The sequence below is a fragment of the Salvelinus alpinus genome, chromosome 9 (assembly GCF_045679555.1).
Source record: "Salvelinus alpinus chromosome 9, SLU_Salpinus.1, whole genome shotgun sequence".
Taxonomy (NCBI): domain Eukaryota; kingdom Metazoa; phylum Chordata; class Actinopteri; order Salmoniformes; family Salmonidae; genus Salvelinus; species Salvelinus alpinus.
In genome coordinates this window covers 22,097,858-22,115,377 of record NC_092094.1, presented here as the reverse complement: position 1 = coordinate 22,115,377, position 17,520 = coordinate 22,097,858, and the positions used below count along the sequence as shown (strand labels likewise).

At 43.9% G+C, this 17,520-nt stretch overlaps 1 protein-coding gene across 3 annotated transcripts in view; it reads left to right on the top strand.

The window, feature by feature from the left end:
- Nucleotides 1-13,043, top strand: part of LOC139583971 (protein MTSS 2-like) — a 48,342-nt gene extending 35,299 nt beyond the window's left edge. For 2 of the 3 annotated variants that reach the window (XM_071415457.1, XM_071415455.1), the window contains exons 4-13: nt 724-808; nt 928-1,019; nt 1,139-1,213; nt 5,158-5,315; nt 5,724-5,831; nt 6,193-6,423; nt 9,430-9,504; nt 9,606-9,761; nt 10,763-10,931; nt 11,267-13,043. In XM_071415457.1, coding sequence (XP_071271558.1) covers nt 724-808; nt 928-1,019; nt 1,139-1,213; nt 5,158-5,315; nt 5,724-5,831; nt 6,193-6,423; nt 9,430-9,504; nt 9,606-9,761; nt 10,763-10,931; nt 11,267-12,165 — 2,048 coding nt within the window. In that variant the 3' untranslated portion in view covers nt 12,166-13,043. The remainder of the gene's footprint in view (nt 1-723; nt 809-927; nt 1,020-1,138; nt 1,214-5,157; nt 5,316-5,723; nt 5,832-6,192; nt 6,424-9,429; nt 9,505-9,605; nt 9,762-10,762; nt 10,932-11,266) is intronic. The other variant, XM_071415456.1, reaches the window with a different exon arrangement.
- Nucleotides 13,044-17,520: the final 4,477 nt, after the last annotated feature.

Sequence of the window (17,520 nt, the reverse complement as noted above, 5' to 3'; positions counted from 1 at the left end):
CATCGGAGGTAGTCCTCGTCTGGCTGATGTTTTGGTGTTTGTTTGTGTATTTGTGTGTGTGTGTGTATGCGTGTGTGCGTTCATGCACAGGTGTATTTGTGTGTGTGCCTGCCTGTCTACCTGGGTGTGTGTGTGATGATGTGAGACCCTCTCGACCATCCCCCGATCATCCCTCTGTGGACCAGTGCATTAGAACAGGATCAATACGGTCAGATATTACTGCAGTACCCTGAGAAAAAACCCAGGATGCAGCCTGCAGCCGCTGGAGCCTGCAGCCGCTGGAGCCTGCAGCCGCTGGAGCCTGCAGCCGCTGGAGCCTGCAGCCGCTGGAGCCTGCAGCCGCTGGAGCTTGCAGCTTGGGGCCAGCCTGGGCTTAAAACCCCATTTTAATTACACAAGAGAGGAAAAGTAGTACAGCAACTCAGACAAGCTGTTATTTACTGGGTTGTGGGGTGGGGTGACTTAATCACTGAATGCAATTAAATTGCATTGGTGTAGTTGGTGTCCACACCAGGGTAGTAGATGCAAGATTATGTTGAGGATGAATGGGCTGCAGCCTATAGATGTTGGATTGATTACTTTTGACATTTTCCTCAAAGATTTTGGTTGGAGAAAATAACTGCAAAAGCTGAGCTGACTAGGGTCCCTTGTTGTAATATGCAATGCCGCCCCCCAGTGGTTGTGTAAACCCATACTAATAGAACCAGTCTTTTTCCTCTTCAGGTGGCACCAGGGACATAGGTTCAGCTCTGACCAGGATGTGCATGAGACACCGCAGCATTGAGACTAAATTACGCCACTTAACCAAGTATGTACTCCACTCCACCTTGCCCAATTGCTCTCCCTACATCTCTGTGCATTGCTAATGGTGCTACAAGTCATACAAGTCCTGTCCTTACTCTCCCTCTTCTTTCCTCTCCTTCCCAGTGCTCTTATGGAAGGCCTAGTCACTCCTCTCCAGGACAGGATAGAGGAATGGAAGAAGACAGCTTACCTGCTGGACAAAGACCACGCCAAAGGTGAGGGACAGAACAACCCAGCCATTATGGGGTCAAAGCTTAAGAACTTTGTGACAAATGTAAGTCATAACTCCATTAAATGTCATAACTCCAGAATGAATTGTCCCTCTCCTCCTCAGAATACAAACGGTCTCGTCAGGAGATAAAGAGGAAGTCCTCAGACACTATGAAGCTCCAAAAGAAAGCCAGGAAAGGTAACATCTAACCGCACCCTGTAGCATAATCTGATTGGCTTCTTCTAGAAACTAATGGCTACTGATTAGCGACTGTCCAAAACAGGCTGTAGACTTTAGATAGAGGATGTTGATAGTGCTGCTAGTTACCATCACCTAACTGGGAGATTGCACCACCTAGTGCACTGGATGTGAAATTCATTGTCATGGGTTTCCAATGAGGGGTAATTCAGAAATGTGTTATTCAAAAAGTTTTGAGTTTTTGAGTAGTCAAAAAATATAAGGTTTATGTTTACAACAGCAAGTCCTGCTTTTATCTATTTCCATGCTTATAACGATGACAGTGCCAACTCTAATATTGGGCTTTTTGTCTCTGCTTCCCCCCCCCCTCTTGCCTCTTTCCACCCATGCTACCTATCTGTCTACTCCTCTGCACACTCACTGGCCTATTCCCCTGATGTAGAGCTTTTAGGTATGCGTGCTGTTCTCACGTTCTTATATGCATTGCATGAGGCATTTCCTGATAATGTTCTAGTTATTGTCCGGTGTGTGTCTGTGTGAATGTGTGTGCATCATCACATCATTATGTGTGACCATCTTACCCGTAGTGTTGTGTCTGTCTGATACTGGTGTCTCCTAATATTCCTCCCTCACTGTTATCGTCCCTCCTCCTCTTCATACCCCTCTTAGTCGTCATGTCACCATGTTTCATAAGGCTGACTCATACATGGCAGCTGAATATTTCATCACAGTGTTGTATTTTCCTGTGCTTGTTAATCATTTTAATTTCAGGACCTCCATCCATATCAAGTGGTTGTTGCTCATCTCATTTAGGACTCACATGGTCTCATACAGTTGAAGTCGGAAGTCTACGTACACCTTAGCCAAATACATTTCAACTCAGTTTTTCACAATTCCTGACATTCAATCGTAGTAAAAATTCCCTTTTTTAGGTCAGTTAGGATCACCATTTTATTTTAAGAATGTGAAATGTCAGAATAATAGTAGAGAGAATGATTTAGTTCAGCTTTTATTTCTTTCATCGCATTCCCAGTGGGTCAGAAGCTTCCCACAATAAGTTGGGTGAATTTTGGCCCATTCCTCCTGACAGAGCTGGTGTAACTGAGTCAGGTTTGTAGGCCTCCTTGCTCGCACACGCTTTTTCAGTTCTGCCCACACATTTGCTATGGGATTGAGGTCAGGGCTTTGTGATGGCCACTCTAATACCTTGACTTTGTTGTCCTTAAGCCATTTTTCCACAACTTTGGAAGTATGCTTGGGGTCATTGTCCATTTGGAAGACCCATTTGTGACCAAGCTTTAACTCCCTGATTGATGTCTTGAGATGTTGCTTCAATATATCCACATAATTTTCCTTCCTCATGTAGCCATCTATTTTGTGAAGTGCACCAGTCCCTCCTGCAGCCAAGCACCCCCACAACATGATGCGGCCACCCCCGTGCATCACGGTTGGGATGGTGTTCTTTGGCTTGCAATCCTTCCCCTTTTTCCTCCAAACATAATTATGGTCAAACAGTTCTATTTTTGTTTCATCAGACCAGAGGACATTTCTCCAAAAAGTATGATCTTTGTCCTCATGTGCAGTTGCAAACCGTAGTCTGGCTTTTTTATGGAGGTTTTGGAGCAGTGGCTTCTTCCTTGCTGAGCGGCCTTTCAGGTTATGTCGATATAGGACTCGTTTTACTGTGGATATAGATACTTTTGTACCGGTTTCCTCCAGCATCTTCACAAGGTCTTTTGCTGTTGTTCTTGGATTGGTTTGCACTTTTTGCACCAAAGTACAGTGGGGAGAACAAGTATTTGATACACTGCCGATTTTGCAGGTTTTCCTACTTACAAAGCATGTAGAGGTCTGTCATTTTTATCATAGGTACACTTCAACTGTGAGAGACGGAATCTAAAACAAAAATCCAGAAAATCACATTGTATGATTTTTAAGTAATTAATTTGCATTTTATTGCATGACATAAGTATTTGATCACCTACCAACCAGTAAGAATTCCGGCTCTCACAGACCTGTTAGTTTTTCTTTAAGAAGCCCTCCTGTTCTCCACTCATTACCTGTATTAACTGCACCTGTTTGAACTCGTTACCTGTATAAAAGACACCTGTCCACACACTCAATCAAACAGACTCCAACCTCTCCACAATGGCCAAGACCAGAGAGCTGTGTAAGGACATCAGGGATAAATTGTAGACCTGTACAAGGCTGGGATGGGCTACAGGACAATAGCCAAGCAGCTTGGTGAGAAGGCAACAACTGTTGGCACAATTATTAGAAAATGGAAGAAGTTCAAGATGACGGTCAATCACCCTCGGTCTGGGGCTCCATGCAAGATCTCACCTCGTGGGGCATCAATGATCATGAGGAATGTGAGGGATCAGCCCAGAACTACACGGCAGGACCTGGTCAATGACCTGAAGAGAGCTGGGACCACAGTCTCAAAGAAAACCATTAGTAACACACTACGCCGTCATGGATTAAAATCCTGCAGCGCACGCAAGGTCCCCCTGCTCAAGCCAGCGCATGTCCAGGCCCGTCTGAAGTTTGCCAATGACCATCTGGATGATCCAGAGGAGGAATGGGAGAAGGTCATGTGGTCTGATGAGACAAAAATAGAGCTTTTTGCTCTAAACTCCACTCGCCGTGTTTGGAGGAATAGAAGGATGAGTACAACCCCAAGACCACCATCCCAACCGTGAAGCATGGAGGTGGAAACATCATTCTTTGGGGATGCTTTTCTGCAAAGGGGACAGGACGACTGCACCGTATTGAGGGGAGGATGGATGGGGCCATGTATCGCGAGATCTTGACCAACAACCTCCTTCCCTCAGTAAGAGCATTGAAGATGGGTCGTGGCTGGGTCTTCCAGCATGACAACGACCCGAAACACACAGCCAGGGCAACTAAGGAGTGGCTCCGTAAGAAGCATCTCAAGGTCCTGGAGTGGCCTAGCCAGTCTCCAGACCTGAACCCAATAGAAAATCTTTGGAGGGAGCCGAAAGTCCGTATTGCCCAGCGACAGCCCCGAAACCTGAAGGATTGTCAGTGTATCAAATACTTGTTCTCCCCACTGTACGTTCATCTCTAGGAGACAGAACGCGTCTCTATCCTGAGCGTGTAACGGCTGAGTGGTCCCATGGTGTTTATACTTGCGTACTATTGTTTGTACAGATTAACGTGGTACCTTCAGGTGTTTGGAAATTGCTCCCAAGGATGAACCAGACTTGTGGCGGTCTACATTTTTTTTCTGAGGTCTTGGCTGATTTCTTTTGATTTTCCCATGATGTCAAGCAAAGAGGCACCGAGTACACCTCCAATTGACTCAAATGATGTCAATTAGCCTATCAGAAGCTTCTAAAGCCATGACATCGTTTTCTGGAATTTTCCAAGCTGTTTAAAGGCACAGTCAACTTAGTGTATGTAAACTTCTGACCCACTGGAATTGTGATACAGTGAATTATAAGTGAAATAATCTGTCTGTAAACAATTGTTGGAAAAATTACTTGTGTCATGCACAAAGTAGATGTCCTAACCGGCTTGCCAAAACAATAGTTTGTTAATTAACAAAACATTTGTGGAGTGGTTGAAAAACGAGTTTTAATGACTCCAACCTAAGTGTATGTTAACTTCCCACTTCAACTGTATGTGCCGTAGTTTCGTCCTATTCTCACTGACACATTGTTTCATTTCACTGTAGTGTTGTTTTTTAATGGCGGTCAAACTTAGTAGTGTTATAATCACCAGTCTTTCTTTTCCCCCTCCCCTTTCATTTCATCCTCATACTCTATCCATCTAACCCAATGCCCCTCATTGGCACCCTGTTCCCCCTTCACTCACTATTGACCCCTCCCTCTGCTATCCCCTGACCCTCTCTCTTCTACCTCTTCTTGTCTTCCCTCCTCTATCTCCTCTTCTCTCTTTACCTCCCTACCCCTCCTCAGGCCGGGGTAACCTGCGTCCCCAGCTGGACAGTGCCATGCAGGACGTCAGTGACCTCTACCTGCTGATGGGGGAGACAGAGAAGCAGGCGGTGCGCCGGGCCCTCCTGGAGGAGAGGGGGCGCTACTGTTCCTTCATCAACCTTCTGCAGCCTGTGGTGGTGAGCTTAGATCGAGGATCAGATTACCCTCCCCATATCTGAACCTTAACCAGTATGTGGAAAAAACTTGCCTGACTAGATTATCTGGTGATGAGAGAGGAGGGCTGCTGAGATACTAGGGGTGGGCTCTGGGGAGAAGTTGCCTTGTTTTTAGGCACAGATTTATAATCTGTTTACCTTCCCGACATCGTAACATTAACCATTATATGGAAAAACTTGACGGAATATGTGTCAGGGGAAACTGCATCCTATTATAGGGTTGTTTAGTGGGCTTCATCTGGGTAGAACATACAGGGATGTGTTTCAGCTTTCATGTTAGTTATTTCAGTTTGTCACAGTTATTTCAGCTAAACTATTTTGTCTTTGACTGTGTGTTGCTAAGTAGAAGGTCTTGTTGTTGATCCTCAGAATGGAGAGATAGCCATGCTGGGAGAGATCACTCACCTGCAGGCCATTGTTGATGACCTCACAGTGCTGACTGAAGACCCGCACAAACTGCCCCCGGCTAGTGAGCAGGTACGTCCTCTCCAAAATACCTGAACCCAAAACACACTCCAGTCCATACACATGTACTCATCATGCAAGCACACATGCTCAACGAGTAGCAAACACAGATAACCAGCGGCAATTAACACACATACACACAGAAACCCTGGAGTTATTCAATCAACTTGAGGTCAAATAGGTAATACGGTATTCAGACTTCAGACTTCAGATTTAACTCAGATTTTTACACAAACCTCCCATTGACACCAATGACTGATTTACACGAAAGTCTGAGTTCAGTGAATAGATCTCAGGTCTGAATACTGCACTGAGTGTATGTATTGCTTGTGCTAACTGTGTGTTGTGCTATGCTTCTCCCTCCTCTCCTCAGGTGATCGGGGACTTGAAGGGTTCAGACTACAGTTGGTCCTATCAGACCCCTCCCTCCTCTCCCAGCAGTGCTGCTTCCAGGAAGAGCAGTATGTGCAGTATCCTCCAGATGCCCAGCTCCGCTGCCCACCGCCTCAGCAGTGTCTCCTCCCATGACTCAGGGTTCATCTCTCAGGATGCCAACACCCATTCCAAGCCCCCCTCACCCATGCCCTCTGACATCACCAGCCAGGTAGGCACACCTCTGAGTCAGTCAGGCCCTAGACTACACTCCAGTTTCACCGGCACATCCTTGATTAACAAGACTTGGGAGTATGGTAACACTAGAAAAAGAAAAGGAGAACTGCACACTCTAGGAGCTCAGATGCAATAATTTAATAATCTAATAACCAATGTTTCGACAGACAAGCTGTCTTCATCAGGGTATAATGACAAACAATGCGGGTCACTAGTTTATATAGTGTCAAAGGACACACACAGGTGTCTGTAATCATGGTCGGGTGTGGCCTGATATCAATGGTTAATTCTCAGATTTAAACAGAACATACAAAAAACACGAATGGATAGCATACGATGATAGATACAATTTGGCTACATAGGCCTACAAACATTTACAATGAATAGCAAAATCACAATAATCACAAGAATGGCTTCAGATCAAAGTCTACATTGAGACCGAAGGGAGCAAGGGTCTTTAAATTAAACATCCAGGCAGCCTCTCATTTAAACAATAAATTGTTGAGGGTGACATGTTCGTTGCCAATATAATGTAGGGATGAAATTGAGTGGTTCACTTCCAAAAATGGGCCACAACTGGGTAAGTCGAGTTTTTGCACCTGATGGTGCTACGATGCTCCGAGATTCGTACTTTTAATTTGCGCTTTGTTTTACCCACATAATCTTTTCCACAACGACAAGTTATAAGATATATAACTGTCTTAGTGGAGCACGTGATAACATATTTGATTGGGATCTGTTTCCCTGTTTGGGGGTGTTTGAAGGATCTACATTTGTAAGTGCCATTGCATTGAGCGTAGCCATTACACTGGTAGTTTCCATCCGGTAGAGGCGTAAATAGAGGTGCAGGGGTATTTTGGAGTGGTAAATCAGAGTTTACCAATTGATCTCTGAGATTTCTGCCCCACGAGAATACGACCAAGGGAGGGTCCGAAAACACATTACAGATAATGTCATCGGATCTTAGAATGTGCCAATGTTTGTGAATGATTCCCTTAATTTGTTCAGAACACTTTGAATAGCGGGTAGTTAGAACGCAAGAATGCTTCTTTTTGCGAGACTGTCCTTGAAAGAGATCATGTCTCGATTCTTTTTGAATTTTCTCTATGGCAGTATTAATTTGACCATTTTTGTACCCCCTCTCCTTGAATTTTCTTTGCGTCTCAGCCATATTTCTGTCGAAATCTGATTGTTTTTTGCAAATTCTTTTGATTCGACAGAATTGGATGTAGGGCAAACTGCTTTTCAAGGGAAGCGGGTAACAACTATCAGCCCTCAACAAACTATTATGATCAGTAGATTTCCTGTAAAAATCAGTGTATAGAACATTATCCTCACACTAGATCAGAAGATCAAGGATACTGATTTGACGTGTGTCAGATTGCATAGTAAATCTCAGTTGCTCAGAACAAGAGTTAAGAAAAGCATGGAACACCTGAAGCTGTTTTGCATCACCCCTCCAAAGAACAAAAATATGATCAATATACCATTTCCAAATAATGTTTGGCAAGAAAACATTTTTGAGAGGATTGAAAATAGACTGTTTCTCCATGTAACCCACATACAAATTAGCATAGTTAGGAGCCATGGGGGATCCCATAGCAGTACCCTTCGTCTGAATAAAGAAATCATTTAGAAACATGAAGTAGTTGTGTGTGAGTACTATTTCAGACAATGTTATAATGCATGCACTGGAAGGTAGTTCATTAGGGTCACGTTGCAGAAGAAAATGTTCCATGGCCTCAATACTGCCCTCATGTGGAATATTTGTGTATAACGACTAATTGTCAAACGTAACAAAGAATTATCAGGGAGACGTTCAAGAGATTCAATAATAGAGATCACACTGCTGGTGTCCTTTACAAAGGAGGGGAGCTGTTCTGTGAGTGGTCTAATAAAAAAGTTGATAAAGGTGCCGTTACTGCATCAATGGCCACTACAGAAGGGCGCCCTGGAGGTTTTGTAACATTCTTGTGTAAGTATAGAAAGTGGCAATTTTAGGGTGTTGAATAGCCAAAAAGCTGTGTTCTTTTTTGGTGATTTGACCAGAACTTAAATACCCATCTAGGACAGTCAAGATAGTGTTCTGAAATTGGGAAGTGGGGTCACTTCTGAGTTTCTTGTAAAAGGTGTTCTCAAGCAGTTGTCAATGACACTCATTTACATAAACTGTCCTATCAATGAGTACAACCGACCCACCCTTATCAACAGGGCGGGTAAGGACTAACATATCGGATTGTAAATCAAGCAAAGGTTGTTTTTCATCCTTGGGTAAATTATGTAAAGATATGTACTCCTGTGTGTTCTTAATGACTTGACGCATATAATCACTAAGAGTGACTATATGTAGATGCATTCTCATCTGGTGCTTAGATAAATTTAACAGTTCTTTCGAGAGGTCTGAATTACCCCCGGCATGTCAAAAAGGGACTCCGATACAATTATCTTATCACGTTCCCTTTGGCTATATTCAAAGGAGTCTTGTTTGGGTCTTTGACCAGTGTCAGGAAAATAATGATCATTCAGCATCGTTTTAGAGCTTTTTGTCGGTAGGGTGCTGTTTACTGGGTAACAGATTAATCTGGAGGCGAATGAAACGCACACCTGTTTAGGCGCAGTGCTGGCTAGCGGAGTAGAACACTTGAAAAAGAAAAGGAGAGCCGCACTCTAGCTCAGATGCAATAATTGAATAACCTAATAACCAACGTTTTGACAGACAAGCTGTCTTCATCAGGGTATAATGACAAGCACTGCGGGCCACTAGTTTATATAGTGTCAAAGAACACTTAAGACAAGTCAGACTGATGATGAAGACAATCCTCTTTTTGGATGGTATTTGTTTTTGCTTATACAATCAAGAATGTAAGATGATGCTAGAGTTGTTGTTAGAATCACTCTGTAAATAAAATGGACAACTATTGCAGTGTTCCATGGCAAAAGAGAAATATTCTGTGTTAGTTTGTCACAAAGTGTTCTCTTATCTCACTCCTTCCATCTCCAGAAGACAACCAGCTCAGCCTCTTCTGAGGCATCAGAAACCTGCCAGTCTGTCAGCGAGTGCAACTCTCCCGCCGCGGTTAGTACACACTCACATACACACACGTATTGTGGCCCCCAGGGATCTTCCTAAGGTATGCGATGAACATGCTGACTCAGACATGTTTGTCCATTCCGCAGTTTGGCTCATGCTCATCCTTCGGTACCTTCCGCTCCACTCTCTCTTACACTGGCTCCGTCAGGCCTTTCTCTGGCATACTTCCTGGATCCCCCACATTTAACCGCTCTCCTGGATCCAACACCCCCTCACCCACATCAAAAGTTCCTAGCTGGAAGGTTTGTTTTCAGTTGCCGCTTTTCCTTTTTTGTCTCTTTTTCATATTTTATTTGCCTTTTCCTTGGTTGTATCAACTCATTTGCATAATGCATGATGCATAGTAACTTTATGACCTCTTTATCCATTATTTTGTCAAACTCAGCTTTCCAATATCTCATGCCAAAGATTTGCTAAAACTCATTGTAATAACATTTTCATGCTTAGGCCTCAGCATTTTAGCCTGGTCTCAGATCTATTTGTGTTGTCTTGCCAAATCCTATGGTCTTTGACATGAGTTAGCAAGACAGCACAAACAGTTTGGGACCAGGCTATCTGAGACCAGGCTAACCTCTTCATGGACCCCCATACTGCTTCCATTGTACCACAATGAAAAAGACTCCTGAACAGATGATTGATAGACGGCCTATCCAATGGTACATTGTTTAGTTAATTTCTTCATTGGCTCAATAATATCGCCACAGGATTGGTCCAAAACGAGTACTTACGAGTCCTTATTGGCTACCACGCTGCAGTGAAGGAGAGAGTCATTGGACAGGATGAGGGAGCAGGAGGTTCCTTCCAGTCCTAAAGGGTTCTCTGGGATGTATCCAGACACTCATAGGTCCATTCTAGCCCAAGCTGCCATAGCCACAGCCAAAGTAATGATGAGCACACAGTGGATACAGCACTCAACCATCAGCATTCATTGTTGAAATGTGGATCTTAATCTTTGTCACTACTGTATGGTAATATGAGTCTCTTCTCTTTCTCTCACTCTCTTCCTTCTGTGCCTGCATCTCTCTCTGTGTGTGTGTGTGTGTGTGTGTGTGTGTGTGTGTGTGTGTGTGTGTGTGTGTGTGTGTGTGTGTGTGTGTGTGTGTGTGTGTGTGTGTGTGTGTGTGTGTGTGTGTGTGTGTGTGTGTGTGTGTGTGTGTGTGTGTGTGTGTGTGTGTGTGTGTGTGTGTGTGTGTGTGTGTGTGTGTGTGTGTGTGTGTGTGCCTGCGTCTCTGTGTGTGTGCAGCACAGCGGTGAGGCCATGTCCCCAGCAGCCAGTACACTAGCCATGGTGCTGATCCGGGGTCTCAGTGTAGAGCATCAAAAGAATAGCAGGGAATCTCTGCAGTACTCCAGTGGCTACAGCACCCAGACCAACACACCATCCTGTTCAGAGGACACCATCCCCTCACAGGGTAACAAACACTCTACACATATCCCTTTAAACAGTACCCTCCTGTACATCTTTTTTTAAACGTTTATTTATGCAGGTTATCATTGAGCTAAAATATCTTACATACAGTACCTAGATAATATACCTTCTCAAAGCAACATACACTCTCAAAGTAAAATACACTCTAGTATACTAATTTCTCCTCAAGGTAAATACTGTATCATAGTAAATAAAATGTATTCATCCTTCAAATTATCACACATTATTCGATCAGAAGCTAATATAATCCATCCTCTTAGAAAAACCCACTCTCATTTGACCAGATCAGTTTAACTTCATTGTCTCTCTTTTGTTCAGGGTCGGACTATGAGTGCTACTCTCTGAACGGGGATGCTGGCACCAGCAGGGAGGCCGACTTCGACAAGTCCTCCACCATCCCCCGCCACAGCAACATCGCACAGAACTACCGCCGCATGATCCAAACCAAGAGGCCTGCTAGCACCGCTGGGCTGCCAGCCGGAGTGAGCCCTCCTGGGGGTACGCATGGAGAGAGTGCAGGGGGTGATGGAGGTCGTGACGGGGGGCATGGAACCATCACCTCTGGAACAGCCACCATCCGCCGAACCCCCTCCTCCAAAACGGGAGTGAGACGTACCCCTTCCACCTCGGGCCCCATCCCCATCCGCCCCCCCATGGTTCCAGTCAAGACCCCCACTGTGCCAGACTCTCGAAGCTACTCCTCTGGCTACTCCCTCAGCCCCACCCAAAAGCGCATGGGCAGCGACGAGTACCTGTATGCAGATGAGACTCCACCCAGTGTCCTGGAGTACATGAAGGTCTCCCCCAAGCTGCTGAGCCTGCCTAACACCAGCACCTGGGGCTCCGAAGGGGGGCTGGAACGAAGCGTCTACGCCCAGCAGCCCCCTAGCATGGCTGGCCTCAGCCCAGGGGAAGACTCCCAGCTGGCCGCCAACCGCCACAGCCTGGTGGAGAAGATAGGAGAGCTGGCGGCCAGTGCCCATGCCCTTGGTGAGGGTCAGTTCCCTTTCCCCCCTCTGGACCCTCTGCCAGCGAACCCAGTCAGGACAAACTTCGTACCCCAACACCCACAACACCTACCCCTCAAGCCCCAGGAGGGAGTGGACATGCTGGAGTCCATACGGAGGGGTGTGAGGCTTCGCAAGGCGGTCTCCAATGACAGATCAGCCCCCAGGATACTCCAGGATACTGCCGCAGCCTCCAGGATACTGAGGTAGTATCTCCTGGGACTGACCCCAGAACTGTGGTGCCCTTTCTTATAATAAGCTCAACCTCTAAAATGAATGAACACTCATCCTATACAGGATAAGACTGTATGAAATGAAAGGGAATCAAGTGTCAATGTGTAAAGATTTAATGAATGGCCATGGGTGACCAATGGATAAATGTCATATTTTATGTTATATTGCTATTTCCTATGTTCTCTTTGGGCTTAGTGGTTTTGGTTGTCTATTTCCTCTGTCTCCTGATGCGTCAGGCCAGACACCTCCCCGTATTCACAAAGTGTCTCAGAGTAGGTGTGCTGATCTAGGATCAGTTTAGCCTTTTAGGTCATAATGAATAAGACTATATGGACAAGGATGACCTGATCCTAGATCAGCACTCATACGCAGATGCTTTATGAATATGGGGCTAGGAGGTCACTCCACGTAGGGGTTGAATGCTCTGTCTCTTATTGTGTGTGTACTAATGCTGCATTCACGCGCTAGTCGGAACTAGGGAATTCAGAAATTCCCAACTAGCTAATTGGTTATAGTTATACATGTGACGCGTTCAAACAGTAATAAGTCCTACATTTAAGAGTTTCCTAGTTCCGACTAGCACGTGAACGCAGCATAACACAGCCATCTGTCATCTGAAAGTGATGGGGTCAAGTTGCTCCGTGAGCCTGTCTGTATGTTATGTATTATTATACTGATGTATATATTACTGTTTGTAAAATAAGCTGAAACCCAATTGTGTATGTCACATATCGGAGAAATGTAAAAGTCATGTAAAATAGGACGCGATATGGCAGTGCTTTTATTGGTGTACTGTACTATCAATATATTCTGCAATTAAACCAACAATTTCTATAGCACAATGTAGAACTTTATTTTGGATCTGTGAGATTTTATGGAGGTTTTAATGCCTTAGCCTATAGGCTAATTGAAATCTAAGTAAGCGTAGTTCTCTTATGGAATTATTATATGGCTATGTATTAGTTTTAGATGAAGGAGCAAAGGGTGCGAGAAGAGCACATACATAGTTATCAGGACAGATACTGGAGGTGTAAGAGCCATGTTTATCTATTTGTATTTGTCTGTCACTTCTCACCACTAGAGAGCAGTCTCACTGGTGTTATTATGGGTCCGGTGGTGGTGGTGGTGGTTCATGTGTATAAGGTCACAGGTAAACAGGTTATAATCATGCATGGGTGAACAGGAGATATACGTTTTTTACTGCTACTCACAAGATTACTCTACCACAAACCACAGGAAAACATAGGTTCATCTGTCACCTGTATCATTGGATTTATCACTGAACTTTGAAATGGCCAATACCTACAAAGGGGCTCTCCCTGACAGCAATCTCTGAGAAGGAAGGGAGCACTTGATAATAACCAAAGTGTCTGTGATATGTTGACTGGACTGATGGTGGCGCCAAAGACCTTTCATATGCTTGGGGAAGCTTGGCCGAGTTTCTACTTTCTAATATAAAACCACAAGAGGAAGTCCGACTCAACTGCAGTGGGTGGTAGACTTGCCCAAACCAGTCAAACTTTTGAGCCTTTAATATCAAGCAAACCTTTTGAATTCGAGAACAAAATTCTTAGTATTGCAAATGAAAATTAGATTAATAACAAACCTTTAATCCAAAAGTATTGAGAGCAAAATTAACAATATTGCAAGGAAATAATTTGCAAAGGCAAGAACAAATTAATTATATGGTGTTGGGGATGACGGTGTTTGGTATTCCCTTTAGCTATTGAGAAAGCAGCAGCTACACTGTATATACAAAAGCATGTGGACACCTCTTGAAATGAGTGGATTTGGCTATTTTAGCCACACCCTTTGCTGACAGGTGTATAAAATCAAGCACACAGCCATGCAATCTCTATACACAAACATTGGCCTTACTGAAGAGCTCAGTGACTTTCAACGTGGCACCGTCATAGGATGCCACCTTTCCAACAAGTCAGTTCATCAATTTTCTGCCCTGCTAGAGCTGCCCCGGTCAACTGTAAATACTGTTATTGTGAAGTAAAAATGTCTAGGAGCAACAACGGCTCAGCCGCGAAGTGGTAGGCCACACAAGCTCACAGAACGACACCGCAGAGTGCTGAAGCATGTAAAAATGGTCTGTCCTTGGTTGTAGCACTCACTACAGAGTTCCAAACTGCCTCTGGAACACAGGAGGTTGGTGGCACCTTAATTGGGGAGAACAGGCTCAGGAGCAGAATCAGTGGAATGGTATCAATCAGTGGAGCAGAATCAGTGGAATGGTATCAAATACAGCAATCACATGGTTTTCTAGAAAGCCTTCCCAGAAGAGTGGGGGCTGTTATAGCAGCAAAGTAGAGACCAACTCCATATTAATGCCTATGATTTTGGAATGAGCTGTTCGACGAGCAGGTGGCCACATACTTTCGGTCATGTAGTGTAGTCTTCTTGGGGTCCGCACAAAACATGATATAATACAGAACATTAATAGACAAAAACAGCTCAAGGACAGAACTGCAAACATTTAAAAACAGCACACAGCCTACATCCAATATCAATACATATCGTGCCATGACTTTAAAAGCATTTCATGGCTACAGATATGAGTGCTACGGGGCGATAGTCATTTTGACAGGTTACCTTGGCGTTCTTGGGAACAGGGACTATCGTGGTCTGCTTGAAACATGTGGGTATTACAGACTGGGTCAGGGAGAGGTTGAAAATGTCAGTGAAGAGTCACTGTTCTATTACCAATGGCAGGTAGGATAGGTCATATCTATCTGACACATAAACAGGTACTACAATGCATTCGGAAAGTATTCAGACCCCTTGACTTTTTCCACAGCCTTATTCTAAAATTTATTTTTTTATTTTATCCACTTCCGTCAATCTACACACAATACCCCATAATGACAAAACGAAAACAGGTTAAGACATTTTTACACCAAAATTATATATATTTTTTTATATATTGCATTTATGGAAATATTCAAACATATAAGAGTATTTAGAAGATAAATACACAACGCAGAGACAGACGACGAGAAGTCAATAGAATAATAACGATCAATGGAAATAGTGTTTTTTCTGTAATAGGGAATTATCAATGGAAAGTGTTTTTTCTGTAATAGGGAATTATCAATGGAAAGTGTTTTTTCTGTAATAGGGAATTATCAATGGAAATAGTTGGTTTTCAGTTCAACATCTGCTAGGAATGACAGTCCTAAACGTATAGCTACGTGTGGCACGTTCTCATTGGTCCAACCTGAAATAGGATACTTGTTATTTGGCCGTTGGCTTAGTTTTATTGCAAGGAATTCTAATTGGTCAACCACAGGCTAGGGCTGGGTTATGAAACTACATGCTGTCCCTTTGTTCTGTGGAGAGAGTCTCAGGAGAGCATCACTGAGGACAGGGGAGAATGACCATCTACTTCCAAGCGTGATTTGTCCTATTTGAATAAACCTATTTTCCTCCGCCTGATTTGCTTTGGGGTCTGTGTTATTGAAGAATAACATCAACTGCTAACACTTGGTGCCGTGACCTGGATGAATTGGTCTGAACAACAAGAAAAACATATCAACTGTGTTGATCCAGAGGAAAGAGAGAAGGCTGAGCACAACCCACTTTGGGGAGTCAACTCTCAATCTCCTGATTGATGGCATAGTTGCTGGGTGAGTCTAGACCAATAGCATTTTAAAAGAACCAAATCAGGTCAAAATTAGTGCATGCAATGAGTGATACGTATCTGTGATGTATATGGTTCAAGTCCTTTGTTCTCTGTTAAAAGGTTAGAGTCCTTTCTATATTAAAATATATATAATTTTTTGAGTGGGGGTAAATAAATATATAAATATATAAACATAGAGATATATATTATAGAACTTTTGAAGTTAATGTAATGTCATTGTTAAGTGAGAAAACCACTCTGGAAAAGGGTGGAACAGCTCCTTCGGATGTGAGCATGAAAAATAGTAGTGATACTAGTGATATGAAGAACCATTTCAAAGTAGAGAAGTGCAGGCAAGAGATAATAAAGAAATATTTTGTCATAGTTGACAAAGATGGAATATGGAATCTGTCTGATATACAAAAAGCTTGGAAAAATACAGAGAATGTCTAATTCCTTGACAAAGACACGATGGTCTTTAACTGTATTAGCCGAAGTAAGAAAACGGGATGAGAAATTATTTCTGGAGAATCATGATAGGACAATGCAGAGAGATAAAGAAAGTTTGAAAGCTCTTGGAGGACAGATCAAAACCTTGAAAGAAGAAATTCAACAATTACAGGCAAGGGTCGTAAAACCAGACTTGGCTCCAACATGTGGGGGACCCTTTGTTCCTTCAATCCACCCTCAGGCTGAGTTGCTCAAGGATAATCGGGTTTCAAGCATCTGGTCAGCACTGCCTGGCTTTGAGTCAACAGATACTGACACCTGTGACGAACGATGTCTTAGGCCAACCAGAACACAGGCTGTAAAAGGTGGTAAAGACAAACCTCCGGTGACAGTAATCACACATAAATCAGCATCTCCAAAAGAGTTGGATGAATGGTCAAAAACTTTGAAATATCCCAGAGAAGTGGGTATGGAAACGTGGGACCATTTGAAGCGTTATAAGAAACTTTACCATCTACCTCTCAGCATAACATCTATGATTTATCCTCTTTGAATAAACCTATTTTCCTCCCCCTGATTCGCTTTGGGGTCTGTGTTATTGAAGAGTACCATCGACTGCTAACAGACCCTTTACTCAGTACTTTGTTGAAGCACCTTTGGCAGCGATTACAGCCTCGAGTCTTCTTGGGTATGACGCTACAAGCTTGGCACACCTGTATTTGGGGACTTTCTCCTATTCTTCTCTGCAGATCCTCTCAAGCTCTGTCAGGTTGGATGGGGAGCATTGCTGCACAGCTATTTTCAGGTCTCTCCAGAGATGTTCAATCGGGTTGGGCCACTCAAGGACATTCAGAGACTTGTCCCAAAGCCACTCGTGCGTTGTCTTGGCTGTGTGCTTAGGGTTGTTTTCCTGTCGGAAGGTGAACCTTCACCCCAGTCTGAGGTCCTGAGCGCTATGGAGCAGGTTTTCATCAAGGATCTCTCTGTACTTTGCTCCGTTCATCTTTGCCTCGATTCAGACTAGTCTCCCAGTCCCTGTCGCTGAATAACATCCCCACAGCATGAGGCTGCCACCACCATGCTTCACTGTAGGGATGGTGCTAGGTTTCCTCCAGACGTGACGTTTGGCATACAGGCCAAAGAGTTCAATCTTGGTTTCATCAGACCAGAGAATCTTGTTCCTCATGGTCTGAGAGTTGCCTTTAGGTGCCTTTTGGCAAACTCCAAACGGGCTGTCATGTGCCTTTTAT